This window comes from Erythrolamprus reginae, chromosome 4 (assembly GCF_031021105.1).
Source record: "Erythrolamprus reginae isolate rEryReg1 chromosome 4, rEryReg1.hap1, whole genome shotgun sequence".
NCBI lineage: Eukaryota > Metazoa > Chordata > Lepidosauria > Squamata > Dipsadidae > Erythrolamprus > Erythrolamprus reginae.
The window spans coordinates 105,294,694-105,318,136 of record NC_091953.1 but is presented as its reverse complement, the minus strand read 5'-3'; the positions used below and the strand labels follow the sequence as shown (position 1 = coordinate 105,318,136).

At 38.7% G+C, this 23,443-nt stretch overlaps 1 protein-coding gene across 1 annotated transcript; it reads left to right on the top strand.

The window, feature by feature from the left end:
* The first annotated feature begins 1,140 nt into the window (after window positions 1–1,140).
* On the top strand, window positions 1,141–21,777 carry F7 (coagulation factor VII). Its single transcript, XM_070751144.1, has 8 exons — window positions 1,141–1,246; window positions 3,898–4,058; window positions 9,894–9,918; window positions 10,010–10,123; window positions 12,089–12,229; window positions 15,917–16,020; window positions 17,906–18,026; window positions 19,940–21,777. The coding sequence occupies exons 1-8, from the start codon at window positions 1,177–1,179 to the stop codon at window positions 20,479–20,481; spliced, it is 1,278 nt and encodes a 425-aa protein (XP_070607245.1). The 5' UTR covers window positions 1,141–1,176; the 3' UTR covers window positions 20,482–21,777.
* Window positions 21,778–23,443: the final 1,666 nt, after the last annotated feature.

Genomic DNA, 23,443 nt, shown 5'->3' with positions numbered 1-23,443 from the left:
GGTTTCAAGCTTCCTTCCATTTTATTTTATCTTTATTGTGATTTAATATTTTATTTATTTATTTTATTTATTATATTTATCAAAGTATAGAATTATAGTTTGTATTATTTATTTATTTATTCAATTTTTATGCCGTCTTTCTCCTTAGACTCAGGGCGGCTTACAACATGTTAGCAATAGCACTTTTTAACAGAGCTAGGCTATTGCCCCCACAATCCGGGTCCTCATTTTACCCACCTCGGAAGGATGGAAGGCTGAGTCAACCTTGAGCCGGTGATGAGATTTGAACCGCTGACTTTCAGATCTAGTCAGCTTCAGTGGCCTGCAGTACAGCACTCTACCTGCTGTGCCACCCCGGCTCTTCTTAACATAAAAATGTATAAAGAAGTGATAAAAAGGATAATAGGACAGAAGGACAGAGACGGTAGGCAGAATAGTGTGCTTATGCACGCCGCTTACAGACCTCTTAGAAAAAGGGACAGGTCAACAGAAGATAATTTAAGGTTGAAGATCTTGGGATTAAGGGAAGAAACAACAGAGTCGGGTAGTGAGTTCCAGGCATTGATCACTCTGTTGCTGAAGTCATATTTTCTGCAGTCAATTTTGGAGTGGTTTACATTTAGTTTGTATCTATTATGTGCTCTTGTGTTGTTGTTTTTGAAGGTGAAGTAGTCACTAACAGGAAGGACATTATGGTGTCAGTTCGGAGGTGATGTAGTTGTAGATATTCTAAATGTAGTAGTTGAAGTCTGGAGGAATAAGGTAGTTTGTTTCGAGAGGAGGACTCTTCTTATGAAGTATTTCTGGACTCTCTCAATTGTGTCAATGTCAGTTATGCAATGTGGATTCCATACAGGCGAGCTGTATTCGAGTATTGGTCCGATGAATGCTTTGTAGGCTCTGGTTAGTAGATCAGTGTTTCTGGAGAAGAAGCTATCTACTGATTTATTTAAAATAAACCCTGCCTGTTTTGCATCTACCAGAATTTTAAAAACTGATCCCCCCCCCCCATCCTTTTCTTTTGGCCTATCTGGTGTGTCAGAGTCAGTGTCAGGATTTTGGAGCTTTCTCTTCTACACCCCTCCTCCAACCAAAGCGTTGAAACAGAGAACTTTGCTCTCAGAGTCCTTGTTGAAATATCAATACACTATTTGGACACAACATTTTGGTTTCATCATGATTTCCTGCCACTTCAGTGTTTTGCTTTGCCTTCTTTTCCTTACATCTCCCATTGCAAAGGCTTCAGGTATGATACCTCTGAAAATGTTTGTTGCGGTCATGAATTAATTAAATGCTTTCCTTGTGTTCTGTCATTCAATGTTTATGCAATAGTGTTTCATGTTGTATCAGAAAACCTATAGCTAAGATTTTAGTAAAGCAGATTTTAATGCATCATAAGATAGCAATCACATTCCCAAAATAAGATTAAAATAGTAGCAAGTTGAAGCATTCTTGAAACAACATTTCTGATTGGTTGTATATTGCAGATATTATTACGAGGAAAGGCATCAGAACAGAAACATTATATAACGTATTTAAATGTTTAGCATTTTTATAGCTTAATTTTTCTGTAATCAATTTATGAAGTTTTATAAAAGGCTTATAGGGTGAACAAAAATCTCTTTATAGTATCCCTTTTCAAGAAAGGAATTTATATAAATATGCTGTGGTTTTATTCTTTGCGTCAAAATAATACCAAGGCTAGCTGTGGATTTGTTGTTTCATTTTCAAATCACAAAGGCCCATTCTTCATCATTTAAACTGAGTACAATATATTCAAAGTTATCAGGAAAATTTAAAGAATAATATAAGCAAAAATGAAGCAAGTGAAGTACTCAGTCCACTTTTCATTTCATCTTAATAACAAATTCTTTTTTAAACTGTTGTATGCTTTTCTAGAGTGAGTTTAAAAATACAGCCCTACTGTAATTAAGCCTAATGGTCTTTCAATCAAGGAAATAATGGGGGGCAGGATTATCAAAGGCTACTAGATTCGAAATGTCAGTGTCACCTTGATTGGAGCAACCGGGCCTTAAATATCAGTTGCAGATTAACATAAGTGGGGAAGGGCTACGTCTCTGTCTCCTACTTCTGAGCACTCAAGAAGCTTCTGATTGGGCACGGTGAGAAAGAAAATGCTCATCTATGATGAGCTTTGACTTGGTCCAGAAGGGTGGTTCCTAGATTCTTCAGTCCTTGAAGTAGAAAATTTAAATCATAAAATTGTGAGAGAAATGTTGAAAAGACTTTTTAAATGCTAGCAAAGAGGACAAATGCATTCCTTTTAATATCTAGTGGCTCTACAGAATAAATAATTGATTCAGTAAATCCAAGAGAGATTTCAATTTTGTATTTCTTTGAATAGTCCTGGATGTTCTGGAACAAATTGTTTTGAAATATGATGCAAGACAGGGATAGGTTCCAAGTTATCTCACTACTGGTTCACTCCCTCCTGCACCTTGTGGGTTCACCTTGTGGGCACATGCACACTTTCTACATGTGTGCATTATTTATGTATTTATTTTTTATTTTTTATTTATTTTTTATTTTTTATTTATTTTTTATTTATTGTTTTATTTTTATTTATTTATTTATTTATTTATTTATCTATTATTTGTTTATTTATTTATTTATTTATTTATTTATTTATTTATTTATTTGTTGGATTTGTATGCCGCCCCTCTCCGTGGACTCGGGACGGCTAACAACAGTGACAAAACAGAATGTAAAAATCCAATACTAAAAGAGCTAAAAACCCTTGTTATAAAACCAATCATACATACAAACATACCATACATAAATTGTAGAAGCCTAGGGGGAAAGATATCTTAGTTCCCCCATGCCTGACGGCAGAGGTGGGTTTTGAGGAGCTTACGAAAAGCAAGGAGGGTGGGGGCTATTCTAATCTCTGGGGGGAGTTGCATGCGCAGTAACAAAAAATCCAGGGGGAACACACACCCCAAAAAAGATGATGACCATATGCACAGTGCCGGAACTCAGCTTCTGCACAAGGTCAGAAAAGCAAACAAGCAAACAAACAAGGAAGTAAATAAGTAAGTAAGTAAGTAAGTAAGTAAGTAAGTAAGTAAGTAAGTAAGTAAAGAGTAAAAAGTAAGCAAATAAATGAATGAATGAATGAATGAATGAACATGACTCTAAAGTGTACAATAGGGTTGATATTCCTGGAGGCGTCTGTAATATGGCAAATGATTTAGCTTTACTAGATAAATGATCAAAGCAATGGAAACTGCAGTTTAATGTTTCCAAATGTAAAATAATGCACTTGGGGAAAAGGAATCCTCAATCTGAGTATTGTATTGGCAGTTCTGTGTTAGCAAAAACTTCAGAAAAGAAGGATTTAGGGGTAGTGATTTCTGACAGTCTCAACATGGGTGAACAGTGTGGTCAGGCAGTAGGAAAAGCAAGTAGAATGCTTGGCTGCATTGCTAGAGGTATAACAAGCAGGAAGAGGGAGATTGTGATCCCGCAATAAAGAGTGCTAGAGCTAATCGCAATGTCTACCATCCTCACTGCCATTAAATCTGATTGGTAATGGTCACTATCAGAGGTGGTATTGCGCAAGTTCAGACCAGTTCTGGAGAACTGCTAGTGGAAATATTGAATCGTTCACAGAACCAGCAAATTTCACCTCTGACTGGCTCCGCCCCCATCTATTCTCTGCCTCTTGAGTCCCAGCTGATCGGGAGGAAATGGGAATTTTGTAGTAACCTTCGCCTAGAGTGGGGAGGAAATAAACGTTGGAACTTTTTTCAGATGGGAGCCATTTTTCAGTGTCCACTGATATGTAGGATATGGTACCAGTATGTGATTTCTGGTAGGATGGTGTTTCACTTCAGTATGATGAATACAGCTATCTCATTATTTCTCTTTTTAAAGTTTTCTTAAGACACAAGGAAGCCAGCAACATTTTACAAAGAACTAGGAGAGCCAATTCTTTCTTTGAGGAGTTTAAAGCAGGATCATTGGAACGGGAATGCCTAGAAGAGAAATGTTCTTGGGAGGAAGCAAGAGAAATCTTCCAAGATGATTTGAGGACCGTAAGTAACAAACTATTATGGTAACACTCTGCTTTCAGAAAGAAATCTGCTTTCACAAAACTTTCAGTTTCGATGATACATGCCTATCTGAACGGTTAGCAATTGATAACTGGAGAATATAAGTCAAGTTTTTATAAAGAATAAATGAGCAAAAAAGATTAAGCATACTAAGAATATTGTTAAAAACATTCCATTCAGAATACCAGATGAGCACTTCAAACCATGGCATATTATTATAGAAGTTCTCACAAACAAGTCCTAAACCACTCATCAGATCTCACAAAGCCAAGTAGCAGCTATATAAAATCTAAATTGGCTATCACACTTTTGCAAGAATCAATTCATGATGACATCAAAGGGTGAGAAAAGCTGGATCACCTTAAATTGTGGTCTCTTCTTTTTTCCAAATATGTCTGTCTGTCTGTCTGTCTGTCTGTCTGTCTGTCTGTCTGTCTGTCTGTCTGTCTCTCTCTCTCTCTCTCTCTCTCTCTATCTATCTATCTATCTATCTATCTATCTATCTATCTATCTATCTATCTATCTATCCCTAATAGAGTTCTCACCTTCTTTGTCCAGTTGGCCAACAGGCAACAAGTCTTTGGTCTATAATCTCCTATCCTATCAGACTTGCCCTTCTTTTGGGTCACATCTTGATTCATGCCCAGAAAAAGAAATATGTAGAAAAGGAAAAGCATAGCATTTCTATTGGCCAAAGTAGTTCTGAGTATTATCCAGGCAGATTATTTTAAATATATACTTTGAGAATAGGGGTAGGGAAGAACCATTGGGGTTTTTTAAAATCTAAAGTATCGGAAGAAGCCAAAGCCTGAACAAGTAACTGCATACAGCTTGTTGATGATTCCATATGATCTCAACACAAATTTCAATAAGACAGGGTAAAGGCCATTCCATGTTCAAGGTTATTCATTTGCTTGCTTGCTTGCTTGTTTTATATATATATATATATATATATATATATATATATATATATATATATATATATATATATATATATGACGGTCTTGGTATATTCGGGTTTCTTCCCGTGTAGGATTTGGAAATTTCTGGCGACGTTTCGATGAGGTCTCACTCATCATCTTCAGGCTGGTGTTTCTGTCCTTTTTCTCAGGCGAAGACTGCGAGACCTGAGCTGCATTCCTTCTATAAATACTGGTGGCTGGGTGTGGTTTGATGGCTCAGTAATTGCCTGCTGTGTAGAAACTTCCTGGTGAGTCAGAGGGGTAACAATTGGGGTCGTTGATGTAGCTGAGGTATGCTGGTTAGTTAACTATTAACCATTAACTAACCAGCATACCTCAGCTACATCAACGACCCCAATTGTTACCCCTCTGACTCACCAGGAAGTTTCTACACAGCAGGCAATTACTGAGCCATCAAACCACACCCAGCCACCAGTATTTATAGAAGGAATGCAGCTCAGGTCTCGCAGTCTTCGCCTGAGAAAAAGGACAGAAACACCAGCCTGAAGATGATGAGTGAGACCTCATCGAAACGTCGCCAGAAATTTCCAAATCCTACACGGGAAGAAACCCGAATATACCAAGACCGTCATACCTGTACCCGTGAAAATCTACGAAAACAAATATATATATATATATATATATATATATATATATATATATATATATATATGTGTGTGTGTGTGTGTGTGTGTGTGTGTGTGTGTGTGTGTGTGTGTGTGTCTGTGTGTGTGTGTGTGTGTGTGTGTGTGTGTGTGTGTCATGGTTTTTTTGCTGAATTTAAAAATTAAGGGAGAGTAGGATAAATCTATTTCGGCCTTATTTTGGCCTCATCAGTTAGCCATACCCACTGGGATTTGAACCTGCAACCTTTGCCTTGTAAGGCACAGAATTATCCTCTAGGCTACAGTATCCAATCCCTTCAGGTCTGCACCAGGGAAGGGTACAATATTTTTGTGTCGAATCACACATATATATATGTTTCTTAACCACCCATCTCTCTCAGAAAGACTATAATGCAAAGTGATAATAACCCCTGTATGATATCACAACAAAGTGGGACTTCAAACATTGAAAATTAGAATGATTAATTCTGGCTCTGTTTTCAGACAGAAGCAATAACAATTCCCCAAAAGATGTAGGCTGAGAGTTACAATTAGTAGGAATTACATCTCACCCTTCTTCCTGCTTTTCAGATTATTCTTTTGTTCCACAATCAAAGCTGTTTATCAAAACACATTGTTTTGGTGAAGGAGTGGGATACCAACTTTGTTTTGGCTGAAGAGAGCACTGACTGGCTCAAACAATCAAATGACATGTGGTCAGAGGCCCAGTGTTGTTATAGCCAATGCTGTTTGAGGCCAGAGGAGCCCAGGATCTCCTAGTTACCTTCTTCAGAAGGGAAAAAAAAGTTGTTCAGATTATGCTAAGAAAAAGATCTAAATCACCTAATCTACAGCACCATGTAGATAAAGTAGGTTTAGCGAATGTTAATGCAATACAGTGTTCCCTCGATTTTCACGGGTTCGAACTTCGCGAATAGCCTATACCACGGTTTTTCAAAAAATATTAATTAAAAAATACTTCGCGTTTTTTTTCTATACCACGGTTTTTCCCACCCAATGAAATCATATGTCAGCGCTAAACTAATAATTTTTGCAAATAAATAACAAAAAAAATAATTATTGTTAATAAATAATTATGTTTATAAATATCAGGATCACTAAGTGTCTTAATCAATGGTGAGTACCAGTAATAATGGTGAGTAAATGGTTGTTAAGGGAATGGGAAATGGTAATTTAGGGGTTTAAAGTCTTAAGGGATGGCTTGTGATACTGTCCATAGCCAAAAATGATGTATTTACTTCCGCATCTCTACTTTGCGGAAATTCGACTTTCGTGGGTGGTCTCGGAACGCATCCCCCGCGAAAATCAAGGGAACACTGTACATTGTACTTTAACAAGAACTAGATAGAATTTCTTTCCTCTCCTGATTTACGTTTATTCTCCCTCAACACCACTGCTACTTTAAATTAAGCACACATCTTACAAGCAAGTTCTTGTTTCTCAAACCTTCTCATTCAAACTTATTAGATTTGCCAACTTCATTGTTGGGTAATTCTGGATTGTTGCAAAAGGAAACACAAAATGATATTTTGATAGTTCCTGTTTACAGTAATGGCACAATCTGTGTTATAGGGAGTGGTAATTCCATCAGCCAAATATATGCTATATGTTATGTAGCAGGGGTAGGCAGCAGGCAGGACGGGGTGGAATGCAGTTCCACCGGCAGAAATGAAGATGTGTGCGCAGCTCTAGCTGATAGGCAGCTGTCACTTCCTGGATTACTGGGCTCGGCTCAGCTCTCTTTTCCCCCCCCCTCCTGCTGTGTCTGTGCTCCTTGCTTTTTTCCTCTTTCCTCCTTCCTGGCCTTGGATGATCTTCCCTCTCTCCTGCCCGACTCCCCTCCAGCCTCACATGGCCACCTCCCACCTGAGGTGCAAGCAGAAGGTCTGGGTGGAAGCACTTCTGGCAGCACCTGTTCACCTAGCTACCCAGCCTGAGGTGGGGCAGAGACCCAGAATGGAGAGCGCAGGAAACGCAAAGCAAATTGTCACATCAGCGAGTGACACTGGTGAGGTTGTAAGTCGAGGACTTAACAGTTCACTTGAACGATGGTGATCGTTCAAGCCACTCCCATCTGGTCACATGGCCAGCAAGTCACTCCTACCCAGTCACATGATAATTAAGCCACACCCACAAAATAAGGCACACCCACAGTGTGGCAGTAAAAATTTTGGCTGCCCATTACTGAACATAAGTATATACTGTATGTATGAATATGAAGCAAATACATATCACTTTCAAATGCTGTGTCTGGTAGAACATCATTTTGAACTGTTATGATATTTTGAGGCACTTTTACTAAACTAGCTTTACATAAAATCTCTTTTCCTAGATACTATTAAACTACAATTCCCAGCACTCTCTGTTATTGACCATAAAGAATGTAGCTCATGGGAGCTAAAGCCAACTTAACCAAAAGAACAATATAATTCCTTTGCTTTTTAATTTATTTCAGAATAAATTGTTGAATACTTGAATGGAATATGTCAAGGATCCCCAAAACATTTCTAACGAATAATAAACCTAGAAATGTTTTAAGAGCTAAACTTGATTATGAGAATTAATGATGAAAGAATGTCTGTTAGAAGCTGAAGCTGATTGGATTAACACTTACTTTGGGTTACTCTACTCCTAATTTTTATTTTTATTTATTTATTTATTTATTCTTTGTCCAATATACAATACATATGGAAGAGAATAGACATTAAGTAATATATATAAAGATAGAAAGTAAAAAAGAAGAGAAGTAGATGGGAGGGAGAGAATATATATGATATAAGAGATAAGAAGAGAATATATATGTGCGTATATATATATATATATATATATATATATATATATATATATATATATATATATATATATATATATATATATGCACATAGATAGATAAGGAGAGAATACGTATGATATATAACAGAGGTCCCCAACCTTTTTTGCACCAGGGACCGGCTTTAAGCTAGACCAATTTTCCACGGCCCGGGGGGAGGGGGGCTTTGGTCATATGGGGGTGGGGTTATGGAGGGGTGGAGCTTAGTGACGCAGCCCTCCACACTTCTCCACAGGGCGGGGAGAATCAGGAGGCTCCTTTGGCGGCTGGGGGCTGCCTGCCTTTGTGGTTTTGGCTGGGGGGGGAGTTAGGAAGGTCCTACTTCTCCGCCCCCCAGCCAAAAATTCAAAGCCTATCTGCTGGATACGGGCGATGAGTGGGACAGAGCAGCGCGGAAGCCTCTTGCAGCAGCTGCTACAGCCACCAGACACGGACAATGAGCGGGACGAGCGGCGCCGAAGCCGGTGGCTGTGGCAGCTGCTGCAAGAGGCTTCGGCGCCGCTCGTCCCACCCATCTCCCGTATCCAGCAGAAGCTGCTGCCTGAGTGCTCTTGGCCGGCGGGATTCAAAGTGCTGGGGTGGGCGGTGTCCCAACAGCCCCCCCACCCCAGTGCTTCGCCTCCCGCTGGGACACCCCCCACCCCAGCACTTTGAATCCCACCGGCCAAGAGCACTCGGACAGCAGCTTCTGCTGGATACGGGCAATGGGTGGGACGAGCGGCGCGGAAGCCTCTTGCAGCAGCTGCCACAGCCACCGGCTTCAGCGCCGCTCGTCCCGCTCATTGTCCGTGTCTGGCAGAAGCTGCTGCCCGAGTGCTCTTGGCCGGCGGGGGAGAAGTAGGACCTTCCTAACTCCCCCCCAGCCAAAATCACAAAGCCAGGCAGCCCCCAGCCGCCAAAGGAGCCTCCTGATTCTCCCCGCCCTGCCCGACGCCCCACCCTGTCCTGCATAATGTCCTCTGCCGGGAGGGCAGCGCCGCCGCGGACCGGCTGGAAAACCCCAACGGCCCGGTCCCGGTCCGCGGACCGGCGGTTGGGGACCTCTGATATATAAGATAAGGGAAAACAATTGGACAGGGGACGATAGGCAGTTGACACTATTAAGTCCGGTAATGAGTTCCACGCTTCGACAACTCGATTGTTAAAGTCATATTTTTTACAGTCAAGTTTGGAGCAGTTAATATTAAGTTTGAATCTGTTGAGTGCTCTTGTGTTGTTGTGGTTGAAGATGAAGTAGTCGTTGACCGGAAGGACGTTGCAGCATGTCAGATAAAAATAATCACTAAGCATCGTAGGAATTGTAGTGCAGAAAAATTGGTTAGGATTAATCCAGGAATTACTGGTGAAAAAAATAACGTTAATGTTGGATAATTTGTTGTATATTTTTCCTTCTTCCTAGCAAGAATTCTGGGCAGGCTATACAGGTAAGAGTTATTCATCCGAACGTCAATTAACCAATTCTGCCACAAATGCCTTCCTAAAATGTGTGCTAATGTTGAGTGCTTATTTTCACAGATCCTAATCAGTGTGACTCCAACCCTTGCCAGAATGGTGGGACCTGTGTTGATAGGCATCAAGACTACTTTTGTCTTTGTCTTCAAAAACATACAGGCAGAAATTGTGAAATAGGTAAAGGCTTACTAACTTGGTAAAAGAATAACCTAATTGTTCTGCCCCTGAAGCTTGGCCAGTATTCCATATTCATTCAGCTATTCGTTAAATAATCCAGTTATCAGAATATTTTAAGACACACTGGGTGATATCCAGGTTTTGAGACCTGAAGTGTCTTTTTTTCATATCTTATTTATTTTTATTTTATTTATTTATTTTGTCCAACGCATAATACACATTGAAGAGAATAGATATGTAATAATATAAATAAAGAAAAGAATAGAAGAAAAGATATAAAAGTATAGGTGAACATATTTGAAAGGAAGAAAAGATAAATGAGATAAGGAGAGACAATTGGATAGGGGACGGAAGGCACACTGGTGCACTTATGCACGCCCCTTACTGACCTCTAAGGAACCTGGAGAGGTCAATCGTGGATAGTCTAAGGGAAAAATGTTGGGGGTTAGGGGTTGACACTACTGAGTCAGGTAATGAGTTCCATGCTTCGACAACTCGGTTGCTGAAGTCATATTTTTTACAGTCAAGTTTGGAGCGGTTAATATTAAGTTTGAATCTGTTGCGTGCTCTGAACGTTGCAGCATATGATCTTGTGAGCAATACTTAGATTGTGTTTTAGGAGATGTAGTTCCAAGCTTTCTAGACATAGGATTGATAGTCTGCTTTCGTAGGGTATTCTGTTTCAAGTGGAGGAGTGTAGGGCTCTTCTGGTGAAGTATCTTTTGAAGTATCACTGCAATCTTCTGATCAATTTATTTTTGAATCCTGTTGGAGACCTGGGCTTATGCAGATTTGCAGAGCTGTGCACCGCAAAACATTTCTGACAATCTCAAAATGGGTGAACAGTGCAGTCAGGCAGTAGGGAAAACGAGTAGAATGCTTGGTTGCATAGCTACATCCAAGCAGGAAGAGGGGGATTGTGATCCCACTGTATTGAGCGCTGGTGAGACCACATTTGGAGAACTGTGTTCTGGAAAGCTTACCTACAAAAAGATATTGATTAATAATAATAATAATAATAATAATAATAATAATAATAATAATAATAATTTATTAGATTTGTATGCCGCCCCTCTTCGAAGACTTGGGGCGGCTCACAACAATAATAAAAAACAATATTATAGCAAAACAAATATAATATTTAAAAAGAAGCATATAAAACCCTATCATATTTAAAAACCAAACAGCACATACATACCAAACATAAAATATAAAGAGCCTGGGGGAAAGGTGTCTCAACTCCCCCATGCCTGGCGGTATAAATGGGTCTTGAGTAGTTTATGAAAGACAAAATTCAGTAAAATTGAACGGGTCCAAAGACGTGCTACAAAAATGGTGGAAGGTCTTAAGCATAAAACTTATCAGGAAAGACTTAATGAACTCAATCTGTATAGTCTGGAGGACAGAAGGGAAAGGGGGGACATGAGCAAAACATTTAAATATGTTAAAGGGTTAAATAAGATTCAGGAGGGAAGTGTTTTTAATAGGAAAGTGAACACAAGAACAAGGGGGCACAATCTGAGGTTAGTTGGGGGAAAGATCAGAAGCAAGGTGAGAAAATATTATTTTATTGAAAGAATAGTAGATGCTTGGAATAGTAGATGCTTGGAATCCACAGTGACTGAATTTAAACATGCCTGGGATAAACATATACCCATCCTAAGATAAAATACAGGAAATGGTATAAGGGCAGACTAGATGGACCATGAGGTCTTTTTCTGCTGTAAAGCTTCTATGTTTCTAGGTAATGCAAACTCATTAGCAGTATCCTTCCATCCAAGGAAGCTATATGAATCCCTATCCCAATTATCTCTGTCTTCCATTCCTCCTTAGAATCTAGAACATGGAAACTCCTGTTCCAAAATGTGACTGTTTAACCTTCTTTGCCAGCAGCAACCCCACCCCACAACACTTTCCCATCCAAACCAGGAAAATGTTAATTCATGTCTTCTTTTCTATATTTAGGACCAGAAAGCAGGCTGAAATGCATTTATAATAATGGCAATTGTGAGCAGTTTTGTGTAGATTCCTCAACCACATTAAGACAGTGTTTTTGTGCAGAGGGATACAGGCTAGCAAATGACCAAGTATCCTGCATCCCAGAAGGTAAGAATGAGCCATCACACCAATGTGTGTCTATGATATTCCTTTTCCAGATAGATGCTAGAGCACAGACCAGTGTTTGTCAACCTTGGCAACATTGTGAGTTGAACTCCATACACCTTAAAGTTACTAGAGTGGAGAAACACTGTATAGATAGATGCCTTTATACAGTGATGGGATCCTACGGGTATGGTCAGGTACGCATGCCACATTTTCTACCAGTAGAAAAAATTTGGTCAGGTAAGCAGAACCGGTAGAAAATTCTGGTCAGGTATGCAGAATGGTAGAAAATTTTTAATCCCCCCCCCCTTTCTGGGCTCTGGGTGTGTTTTTCCCATCGAGTAAATGAGGTTGAATGTGTATAATTTTAGAAGAGCTCTCTCTCTCTCTCTCTCTCTCTCTCTCTCTCTCTCTCTCTCTCTCTCTCTCTCTCTCTCTCTCTCTCTCTCTCTCTCTCTGTGTGTGTTTGTGTACATACACATACAGTTTATATTGTAGATAATGTATATTTTTGTGTGCCTGTGTGTAATATGTATGTACACATATGGCATATATACATAGAATTAAATGGTATATTTTGACAGATTTAGAGATAAATTACAGCCCGCGTGGACTATAATGAATCAAATCTGAGAGTCGATGGATTAAAGTAGAGAATCAGTTTTCAAACAAAGTTACTTTTATTATGAAAATAAGAAAATATAATTAATGCCTATCAGAGGCATCTTAGATGCATGCTACATCGTTGCAGACAAAAGAGAGAGACAGAGCAAAATGGAGATTTTCAAGAAGGAGGAAATGATGCATGTATGACATGGCAGGATTTTACATCATAATGGGTGGAGCTAATACAATACACACACTGTTAACTATTTAATTACTGCATAACTCTGAATGACTTAGAATGTCTCTGGGGCTGTCAATATTCAGCGTGACATATTTTGGATGGTCAGGAAAAGTAAATAGATAGAAAAATTGTATTTCTTTGAGGAGAGGACAGGTACCCTGACCCTAACCCAAATCCCTGACATGAGTGACGTCAAGTTGACCACCTTTAAGCCAGTCACATGATCTTTAAGCCACTGCCCAGTCACATGATCATCAAGCCACTCCCACATGGTCAAATGGATGGCAAGCCACACCCACAAAAATAAGCCATGCCCACAGTGTGGTAGTAAATTTTTTTGCAGATCTTCACTGCCTTTATACTATTAATTGACATCCAATTAGTGATGGGCGAACCCAACGGTGTTCGGGTTCAGCAAGTTCGGCCGAATTTTACGCAAAATTCGGCCGAATTCAAACCGAACCCAAACTCGAACCTGAACGGGGAATCCCTCCCATGAAGAGATTCCGGGTGTGGAGCTTTGATGTCACCGGCAGGTTGCTAAGGACGCCAAGGTGATCACTTCCTGGATTCCTTGGAATCCAGGAAGTGATCACCTTGGCATCCTTAGCAACCTGCCGGTGATGTCAAATCTCCAAACGCCGAATACGACCCCGAACTTTGGAAAAATTTCGTGTTCAGCATACCGAACACCGCAAAATTCGGTATGGACCCGAATTGTGTGGGTTCAGTTCGCCCATCACTACATCCAATGGTTCCAATGCTAGAATGAATTGAGTAATCAGCCTCCCAGTCTGTTCTAATTTTATGTCTCCGTGATGAAATACTGATCTCAAGAAGGAAAACAGGGACAGTCTATTAAATGCCTCTTGCCAGGTCATGCTCGCATTCTCCATGGCTTCTGGTAAGCATCTTTCACCAACCAGGAGATGCCATGGACAAAGTCATGCTTCTGCCTGCATGAGGCAAAATTGGGTGGAGAGGGTGGTGGTGGGTGAGAATAAGATCTTTCTACAGTGAAGACAGTTTTCTTTAAACAAAAGCAAGATGCTTTCTTGGTGTTCAATCCTAAAGGATAATAAATAGTTGGATCCCTATGAGACAGGCCTTGGTTTTATTGGAAACATTTTTACCTGCTCCTCAATTGTATGAACCAGTAGCATTGCTGGGAATTGCAAATCAATTCCCCCTCGACAACAAAAAGCCTTGTTTGGGGAAGTTCATATCTCAGTGAGTTGTTTCACTTTCAGATATTTTCATCTAACCTGGAAATCTCAAAACTAAAGAAAAAGAAATTCACCATCAGCTACAATTAATATTAATTATCAATGTATACTTCACATTGACTTTTCATTTGATATAAAAGGAAATAGAGCAATTCACATGTGAACATAGCTGAATATTCTCAAAAACATGAAATTATAGAAGGCAAACAGCAAATAGATGCTACTATATAAGTGAAATACTGCAGTATTTATGTTGAGTGGGGCTACAAAAATAGAGCTTTTGCTGTGCTATTGTTTGTGCGTGTGTTCCAACTTACCTTGCTGCCAGTTCACGCTTCTTCACAGTTCACGCACAAGTGCAGTGCCAAAAAAATCAAAATAATCAAACTAAAAGCCAAAAACAGGATGGCGACCGCATGCACAGTGCTAGAAACTCAGCTTGTGCACATGCTCAGAAGAATAAATAACTTTTTAAAAATTTCCCTCCCCCAAAAAGTTTTTAAAAGAAATTTTATTTTTTTTAAAAAAAGATGGCGCCCATGGACTGGCACTGACCAAACCTGTTCCGTGACGTCCTTATGATGTCACCAGTGGGTTGCTACTAGTTCGGGCGAACCAGTCTGAAATGGGAGGAACCTACCTCTGGTATGTGCCTATACAGTTTTCCCTCGATTTTCGCAGGGGATGCGTTCCGAGACCGCCTGCAAAAGTTGAATTTCCACGAAGTAGAGATGCAGAAGTAAATACACTATTTTGGGCTATGAACAGTATCACAAGCCTTCCCTTAACACTTTAACCCCCTAAATTACAATTTACCATTCCCTTAGCAACCATTTAGATTATTACTCACCATGTTTATTAATTAAAGTTTATTTAAAAAATATTTATTAAAGGCGGACGAAAGTTTGGCAATAACATATGACATCATCGGGTGGGAAAAACCGTGGTATAGGGAAAAAACTCGCAAAGTATTTTTTAATTAATATTTTTGAAAAACCGTGGTATAGCCTTTTCGCGAAGTTTGAACCTGTGAAAATCGAGGGAACACTGTATGTATATGCAGTGAAGGATTGCCAGCTCTCGCCACTACTGGTACACTCGGCACGCCCCTCTACATCTCTGGCGAGTGCAAGTTCATGCCCGAGCAATCATGAGATTTCCAGGGGTTTTTTGCTTCTGCACATGCATGGAAGCAAAAAAATTGCCAAGAATCGGTGAAATCTCATGTGCATGAGCATCCTTGCATGAGATTTTGCTTTCTGCACATGTGCAGAAACCAAATCTTGCCTGGGCACATGCACCCGCCCACCAGTCACATAGAGCTGCGTGCACAGCCCCATTTTTGTTACCGGTGCTTTGGTGTCGACCACACCGGTAGTAACCCAATACTGTATATATGCCTATGTGTATATGTAGTCTTCGGAGAGGGGCGGCATACAAATCTAAGTAATAAATAAATAATAAATAAATAAATGTATGAATGTGTACGTGTAAATAAAGAAGACTGTATATTTTGAATTTAAAAAGCATTCTCATGACTATAGTTCAAAATCTTATTGATTTGCTCGAAAATATTTAATGTGGTTTTGAAATACTATTCTAACTGTAATATTACAGTTGATTATCCCTGTGGCAAAATACCTGTTCTGGCAAAAAGGCCAAATCGACAAGGAAGAATCATAGGTGGTTATGACTGTCCTCCAGGCGAATGTCCATGGCAAGTAAGTGCTTGTCAGAATTTAATACACTTTAAATTAAAATTCATTGAATCATTCATATTTGTATAGGCATCCGCCCACATTCTTTGTACTTTGTAAGGTACATTAGGAGAATGTAAGTTAAATCACCGCTTTCAAAAGGAATAGATTGACTATAGAGCACAAAAACAGATTTACAAATTACAGGGGTACCTCTACTTAAGAACGCCTCTACTTAAGAACTTTTCTAGATAAGAACCGGGTGTTCAAGATTTTTAAAACCTCTCCTTAAGAACCATTTTCTACTTCGGAAAAATTTCCCAGGAAATTTGAGAGCGGCACTAAGGTTCAGCCAGTTTCCTGGCATTCCCCTTTAATCTTGGCCATCTTGGGCTTTTCTGGGCTGCCAGAGGAGCCTTTTGGTGGTGCTTAAGGAGGCCAGAGCGAACAAAGCATTTTCCTTTCTCTGGGCACTTGGAGAGGGAACAAACCTCTGCCAGCACCCAGAGAAAAGAAACGCTCCCTTCGCTCTGGGCAGCGACTGTCCTCCTCCTCTACTTCCTCCTCCTCCTCCCACCCAAATTCCAAGTTTTTATTTCTTTCCTAATGGGTTTGCACACATTATTTGCTTTTACACTGATTTCTATGGGAAAAGTTGTTTCTACTTACAAACTTTTCTACTTAAGAACCTGGTCACGGAATGAATTAAGTTCTTAAGTAGAGGTATCACTGTACTTGAAACTATGCAGAATGTTGTGATAGATAAAAGGCTGTCTTTTCTCCCATTGCCCCCCCCCCCTTTTGAATGCATCCCTTAGCATGCCACACAAAATTCAATGCAGCCCTTAACTCAAAATTGCTTGCCCATCTGTGCTCTGGTCTGGATGGTGCCAGCGAGATTACTGTTCCATAACATGCAAGTATACTGCACGAGTAAAAAAGAGGGGGAAATATTTACTGACCTCTCACATCCTGGACACAAACTGTTTCAACTCCTACCCTCAAAATGTCGCTATAGAGCACTGCACACCAAGGCAACTAGACACAAGAACAGTTTTTTTCGAACGCCATCACTCTACTAAACAAATAATTCCTCAACACTGTCAGACTTTCTACTAAATCTGCACTTCTATTCTACTAGTTTTTCTCATCATTCCTATCACCCATTTCCTCCCATGTTGACTGTATCACTGTAACCTGTTGCTTGTATCCTAAGATTTTTATTAATATTGCTTCTTCATTGCTTATTTGACCCCTATGACAATCATTAAGTGTTGTACCACATGATTCTTGACAAATGTATCTTTTTCTTTTATGTACGCTGAGAGCATATGCACCAAGACAAATTCCTTGTTTGTCCAATCACACTTGGCCAATAAAATTCTATTCTATTCTATTCTAAATGTAACTTTGCCTTGACAAATGCAATTTTTTCTTATTCCTTATTATGGCATTAGTGCAGCTGATCTATAGTCAGGCACTTCATATACTCTAATCAAAGCATTACATGAAATGGAAAAGTGGTTGTTACATGATCAAGGTATCAGTTCATGTATCTAGGACTCATCAGGCTCCTCTTGAATGAAGCTGAGATCTCCTCCTCCTCCTCCTCTTTCCATTTCTTCCTGCAACTGTTATATAGCTCACATTCTGAACAAAAATCCTAGGAGGGTTTTTTATAAATACAGTAATACCAGCAATAACAATTTCTAGGATTTCCTCCATAGAGAAATTGTAGTAGCACTAAAGGAGAATTCTTATAGGATATTGGTAAGAAATTTTATGTACGCTGAGAGCATATGCACCAAGACAAATTCCTTGTGTGTCCAATCACACTTGGCCAATAAAATTCTATTCTATTCTATCCTATTCTATTCTAAACCTTTCAATTTTATTATCAAATATTTAGGCTCTCATAACAGAGAATGGAAGTGAAAAATGTGGAGGTGTTCTGGTTGCTCCATCCTGGATCATTTCAGCCGCTCACTGTTTTCGTTTTGTCCATCAACAAAATCTCAAGATAATGCTTGGTAAGATGTTTTTTGTCAACTTTCTAAATCAACGCACCACACAGGAAAGTCTATCCCATTAATTTCACCTACATCCCATTAATTTCACCTGCTTAAACATCTATTTTCATATCAATTGTTCCTGCCCAAATGACTGTCAACACAAACTGGCTCTATATGACTTCTTTGAATAGTTTCTATTCTGAAATTAAAAAGTATTCCAAAATAGGAGCAAGGAGAACCTGAAACAAGCTCTTTTTCTCCCTTGTTCTTCATCCTAGGATCACTAATATAAGTAAGGTGGTACCCAGAGAAGGGCTTCCCATTACTGGCACTACCGGTTGGTGCAAGATTCGGCTTCCTGTGTATGCGTAGAAGCCAAATCTCAGGTGTGGATGCTCCCGCGTGAGAGATTTCGGCAATTTTCGATGATTTCTTTGCTTCCTTGCATGTGCAGAAGCAAAAAACCGCCAAAAATGGGCGAAATCTCTCACACACGAACGTCCTCATGTGACATTTGGCTTCCTACATGTCTGCCCGTACCGGCTGCAGCCCACTTCTGGTGGTACCCCTTTCAAAGAACTACCTACAATAGAATCTCTAGAAAACTGGCAAGTGTTTTTTTAAAAATAAAGATTAAATATTTGGATTATGATTCATTGCATAGTCAGACAGATGTTTAGTTTAGACTTGACATTTTTGTCCACCTCCTGAGTCCTTTCTGAGATAGGCAGGATGTGAATGTTTGATTGTGTTAAATGCATCATCGTAGAATGTAACTTATTCTAGTAAAGTTGCCTTTTGCAATTGACCGGTGGTAATTTTGTCACTGCTGATGGTGTTCAAGTGATGCTCCAGATGTTTTGGGATTGCATCCATGGTGCCTTATAACAATAATGACAGAAACCTTAAGTCCCATGACAAGAGGCCCCAGTTAAATATGTATTTTCCAGCCAATGTCAGAGATGTAAGCATAGCAAAGCAGTCGCAGCAATGGATTCATTTGAACACACTCTGCAAACAAAAAGTAAAGTACCAATTTGTTTCAAAGTCAAGACAAAACTTTGGAATATGGGTATGTCTTAGTGGTAGGTTTCACTTACCTTTGCTTCTGGTTCTGGAACAGGAGCGCAAAACTTTGCTTAGTTCAAAATGGCTGTTGCAAGTGTGCCAAGTGTGCCCCACAGAGGCTTCTCCCCACCTTTTCTGACCCTGTTTCCTCCCAGGAGATTCCTAGAGAGGCCCCACGGAGGCTTCTCCCTGCCTTTTGCGGTTACAGTTTCGGAGGCTTGAGTTTGTAAGTGGAAAATGGCTCTTGAGAAGAGGCAAAAAAATCTTGAACACCCAGTTCTTATCTAGAAAAGTTCATACGTAGAGGCGTTCTTAGGTAGAGGTACCATTGTACTTCTACGGATGCACATTTTTAATTACATTCCGGGTGGGTGGGCGGAGCCTTTTGCCACCGCGCCGCCGCCACTACTGATTCCCTTGATCTGGGTTGAGCCGGTAGCAACCCATCAGTGGTATTTCTCAAATTTGGCACACTTGCAACAGCCATTTGGAACTAAGCAAAGTTTTGGGTTTGAAATGTTCTGCACAGTTCTCAAAAATGTGTCTTCAAAATCAGATTTTTATATTCCAGAGAAAGCATCCTGATTCACTCAACACTATCAATAACAATAATCCAGCACTAAAAGAGAAAAGGACAATTAAAAAAAACTTTCCAGGGAGAGGGACTGTTGTGTCTACAGCACAGTTAGATATGAGTAACCCAAAACAGAAATAAAAGTATATTTCTATTGTAAAATAGAAAGTAAATAAATAAACCTTTCTGCATTCCTTAACTTCCAGAAAATGAAGAGATTAATTAGGCCTTATACGTTGGTGGAAAGGCTTATTATCTTCTAAATAAATCAAACATTGCTTTTTTTCAGGTGACTACCGTATCAACCATAGAGATGAAGGCGAACAAGAAAGAGGAGTTGATGAATTGATAATCCATGAAAAGTATTCTTCCCAAACCGTTGATAATGACATTGCCTTGCTGCGTTTATCAGCCCCAGTCAACTTCTCCGAGTATGTGATTCCTATCTGCTTGCCACCTCCTCGATTTGCAGCGGACGTATTGAACTACGTTGAATTCTCCACTGTGAGTGGGTGGGGGCGTCTCTTGGAAGGCGGGGCTACTTCGGCACTTCTGATGCGTGTGGAAATCCCCAAAATACATAAAAAGGAATGTGTTTTGCACACTAAATTCAATATTACAAACAACATGTTCTGTGCAGGTTATCTCGATGGGAGTAAAGATTCTTGTGAAGGTGACAGTGGTGGACCTCATGCCACTGAGTACAAAAATACTTGGTTTCTAACTGGAGTTGTGAGCTGGGGTAAAGGGTGTGCTGCAATGGGAACATATGGTGTTTATACCAAAGTTATAAAATACTATCAGTGGCTAAATAATCATATGGATTCCTAATATATGTTGCTTCCAAATTCCCCTTTCGTTGTCCAAATCCATAATATTTAACCTTTGAATTTAGTTTATAACTACCTTATATATTTTAAATTAGATTCTGCATTTTAAATCTCTAGTAAATCTTCAATTAACTGCCATTAAATGATTTGAATGTAAAGCTTTCATCCATTCACAATACAGTGGTACCTCGGTACTCAATTACTTCAAAACTTGTAGAATTTAGTACTTGTCACATTTTGTCACAAAAATGTTGTCCCAGTACTTGTTGTTTGTTAGGTACATGATGCGCTGCAATAGGAGAAGGAGGGCAGATATGGAGAACAGACAGGAAGTCAGCCATATTGGGAAGGTTGCCCAAAAGGAATAGGGGACGACTGCAGAGGATGGACAAGAAAGTTGGCCAAGCTGGGAAGAAAAGGGACAGACAGGAAGTTAGGGTTTAGCCCTCCTCATTTTTACTATTCATTGTGCCTCCCAGAGCCAATTAATGACAAGTACTGAGTCACCACTGTAATGGACCAATCACTTGGATTTAGACAAAGCATTTAAATTTACTTTAAATATTTCTTTATTCACACTATTTGCACATGATGTAGATACCCAAATAACCTGATCGTGCCATTTGCATAATACTGTCAATATACAAATTATGTCCATTGCTGTAAATGATAAATTGGGATTTTGGAGATTTCTGAAATAATGGATATTTTATTGCTATATCACTGATTAAAGTAAGTTTATGCATTATTGATTTCTTTCTGGTGTGATAGGGACTCTTGTGTATAAATTTCATAAAATTTCATGGAAAATATTTGTTTAAGAATGTTTGATTCATTGTGTTTCTGATTGCTCTGGATATTTTCTTTTTTTAAATTAAAGTTTTTTATTTATAAAACAAATTAAAAAATAGACAAGACATACATATAACATAGACGTATATGACGGATCTTCTAGCATACACATTTAAATTCCTTTGGTTCTTACTTCAGTGTTCGTCTTAAAATATAAAAACAAAATTGTACATGTAGGTGTGTGTGTGAATCCATTTACATCACTCTCAGGTTCCTTTAATTTACAGTCCTGGTGGTCTTTTTTCTATGCCACTAATATAATTTATTCCAGGTTTCAAAATAATCAGTTTTATTTTTTTCTTTCAATTCTAACATCAGCATATTATAGTATTTTATATAGATGTTCCTACTCTGCAATTGTATTTTTATTCTTCCACTTTTGAGCAAAAGCTAGCCTTGTGGCTGTCAAGATATGTAACATTAAATATGTTGTGCTTTTGTCGTATTTGTCTGTTATTTGTCTTTATCCCTAGTAAAAAGAGCTCTGGTTTTAATTCTATGTTTATTTTTAATATCTCTTCAAGCCATTGCTTTGTTGTTGCCCAGAATTCTCCTGTCTTTTAGCATTCGCACCACATATGATAGTATGTAGCAGATAGCAACTTACACTTCCAACAAATTGGCGATAAATTTGTGCCCATTTTGGGTAACCTTGTTGGCGGGAAATGCCACCTATAAAATATTTTATAACAATTTTCTTTATATGAGGTAGCTAAAGTCAGTTTCTATGCCATAGTTCTTCCCATTTAAAATCAATATTATATTTTAAATCCTTACATCACATTATTGTAATTTCTTTAACCCATTCTTCATATAAAGCTTGTTCCCACAGATACCGATAGATCTTTTTTAATTGTCTTGTCTTCTGGTCCTAAAAGTAGTTGGTCTAATTTGGTTGACTCTGTTTTGATCCCTGTTTTTTTTAATCTTTCCTATATTTTGACTGTAACTTTAAATACGTCCACCTTTCTAGGTCTATGCCCTCTTCTTTTAATTCTATCCTTGATTTTAAGTTTCCTTTCTCAATTATTATCTGTTTATCAGTTATTCCTTTTCCCAGATGCATAAAATTTGGATGGATGAACATCTGTAAAGTAAAAATCCAAATGGGGACCTGTCTGTAGTTTCACCATTTAATTTTGAACCATATGTCAATTAGGGCACATTTAATGTAATGTTTCAGAAAGTATTGGTGGTTTTTATATTTTCCTCACATAAAAAGATGTGGTAGCCAGCTTGTAAATCATATCCTTCCGTTTTTAATAATCTTTCATTGTTCAGTTCTATCCAATCTTTTATCCATAATAATTTGGTGGCCTGATTGTATTTTTCCCACCAGGTGAGCATGCAATAGGTTGCAGATGGGAGTATAAATTAAAGACTAGTGTGGATGGAATTGTTACCAAAAGCAAGATTAATTGGTCAGGGATTTGCTCAATTAGATAATGATTATGATGAGGTATTTGCACCTAGTCTGAGAGCAAATACTTTGAGAGCAGCATTGGTGTGGACAGCCAAGAATAAATGTGTTGTAAATCATGTAGATGTTGAAACTGAATATCTACATGCACCTTTACAACATACCATTTATATGAGAAAGCCATTAGGTTTTAAAGATGATGGAAAAACTACTTATTGGAAATTAAAGAAAAGTCTTTATGGTTTAAAGCAATCAGGTTATGAATGGAATAAGTGTATTATAAAAGAATTAGTTTCTAAGGATTTTAAAGCTAGTACTGTACTGTATATCTGATTCTTGTTTATTTAGGAGAGAGAAAAATGTTTTGATTTCTCTGTTGCTATTTTCAGATGACATCAATAATAACAAAGACTGAACAAGAAGCAAATGATATTATTTCTGAATTGCAGATGAAGTTTAGGATTAGAAATTTGAGATTAAAATTATTGGGGTCTTGATATATTAAAGTAAAATAGAGGATTCAAAATTTTGCAAGCTAAGAAGATCAGCCTATTCTTAAAAAGATATAATACGGAGAATTGTAAAAGTACTAAGACACCTATGGATCAGGGATTTACACATAGTGATATTAAATGTCCTTTATTTGATAAGGACATTTATCAATCTCTAACTAGTAGTCTCTCATATTTAA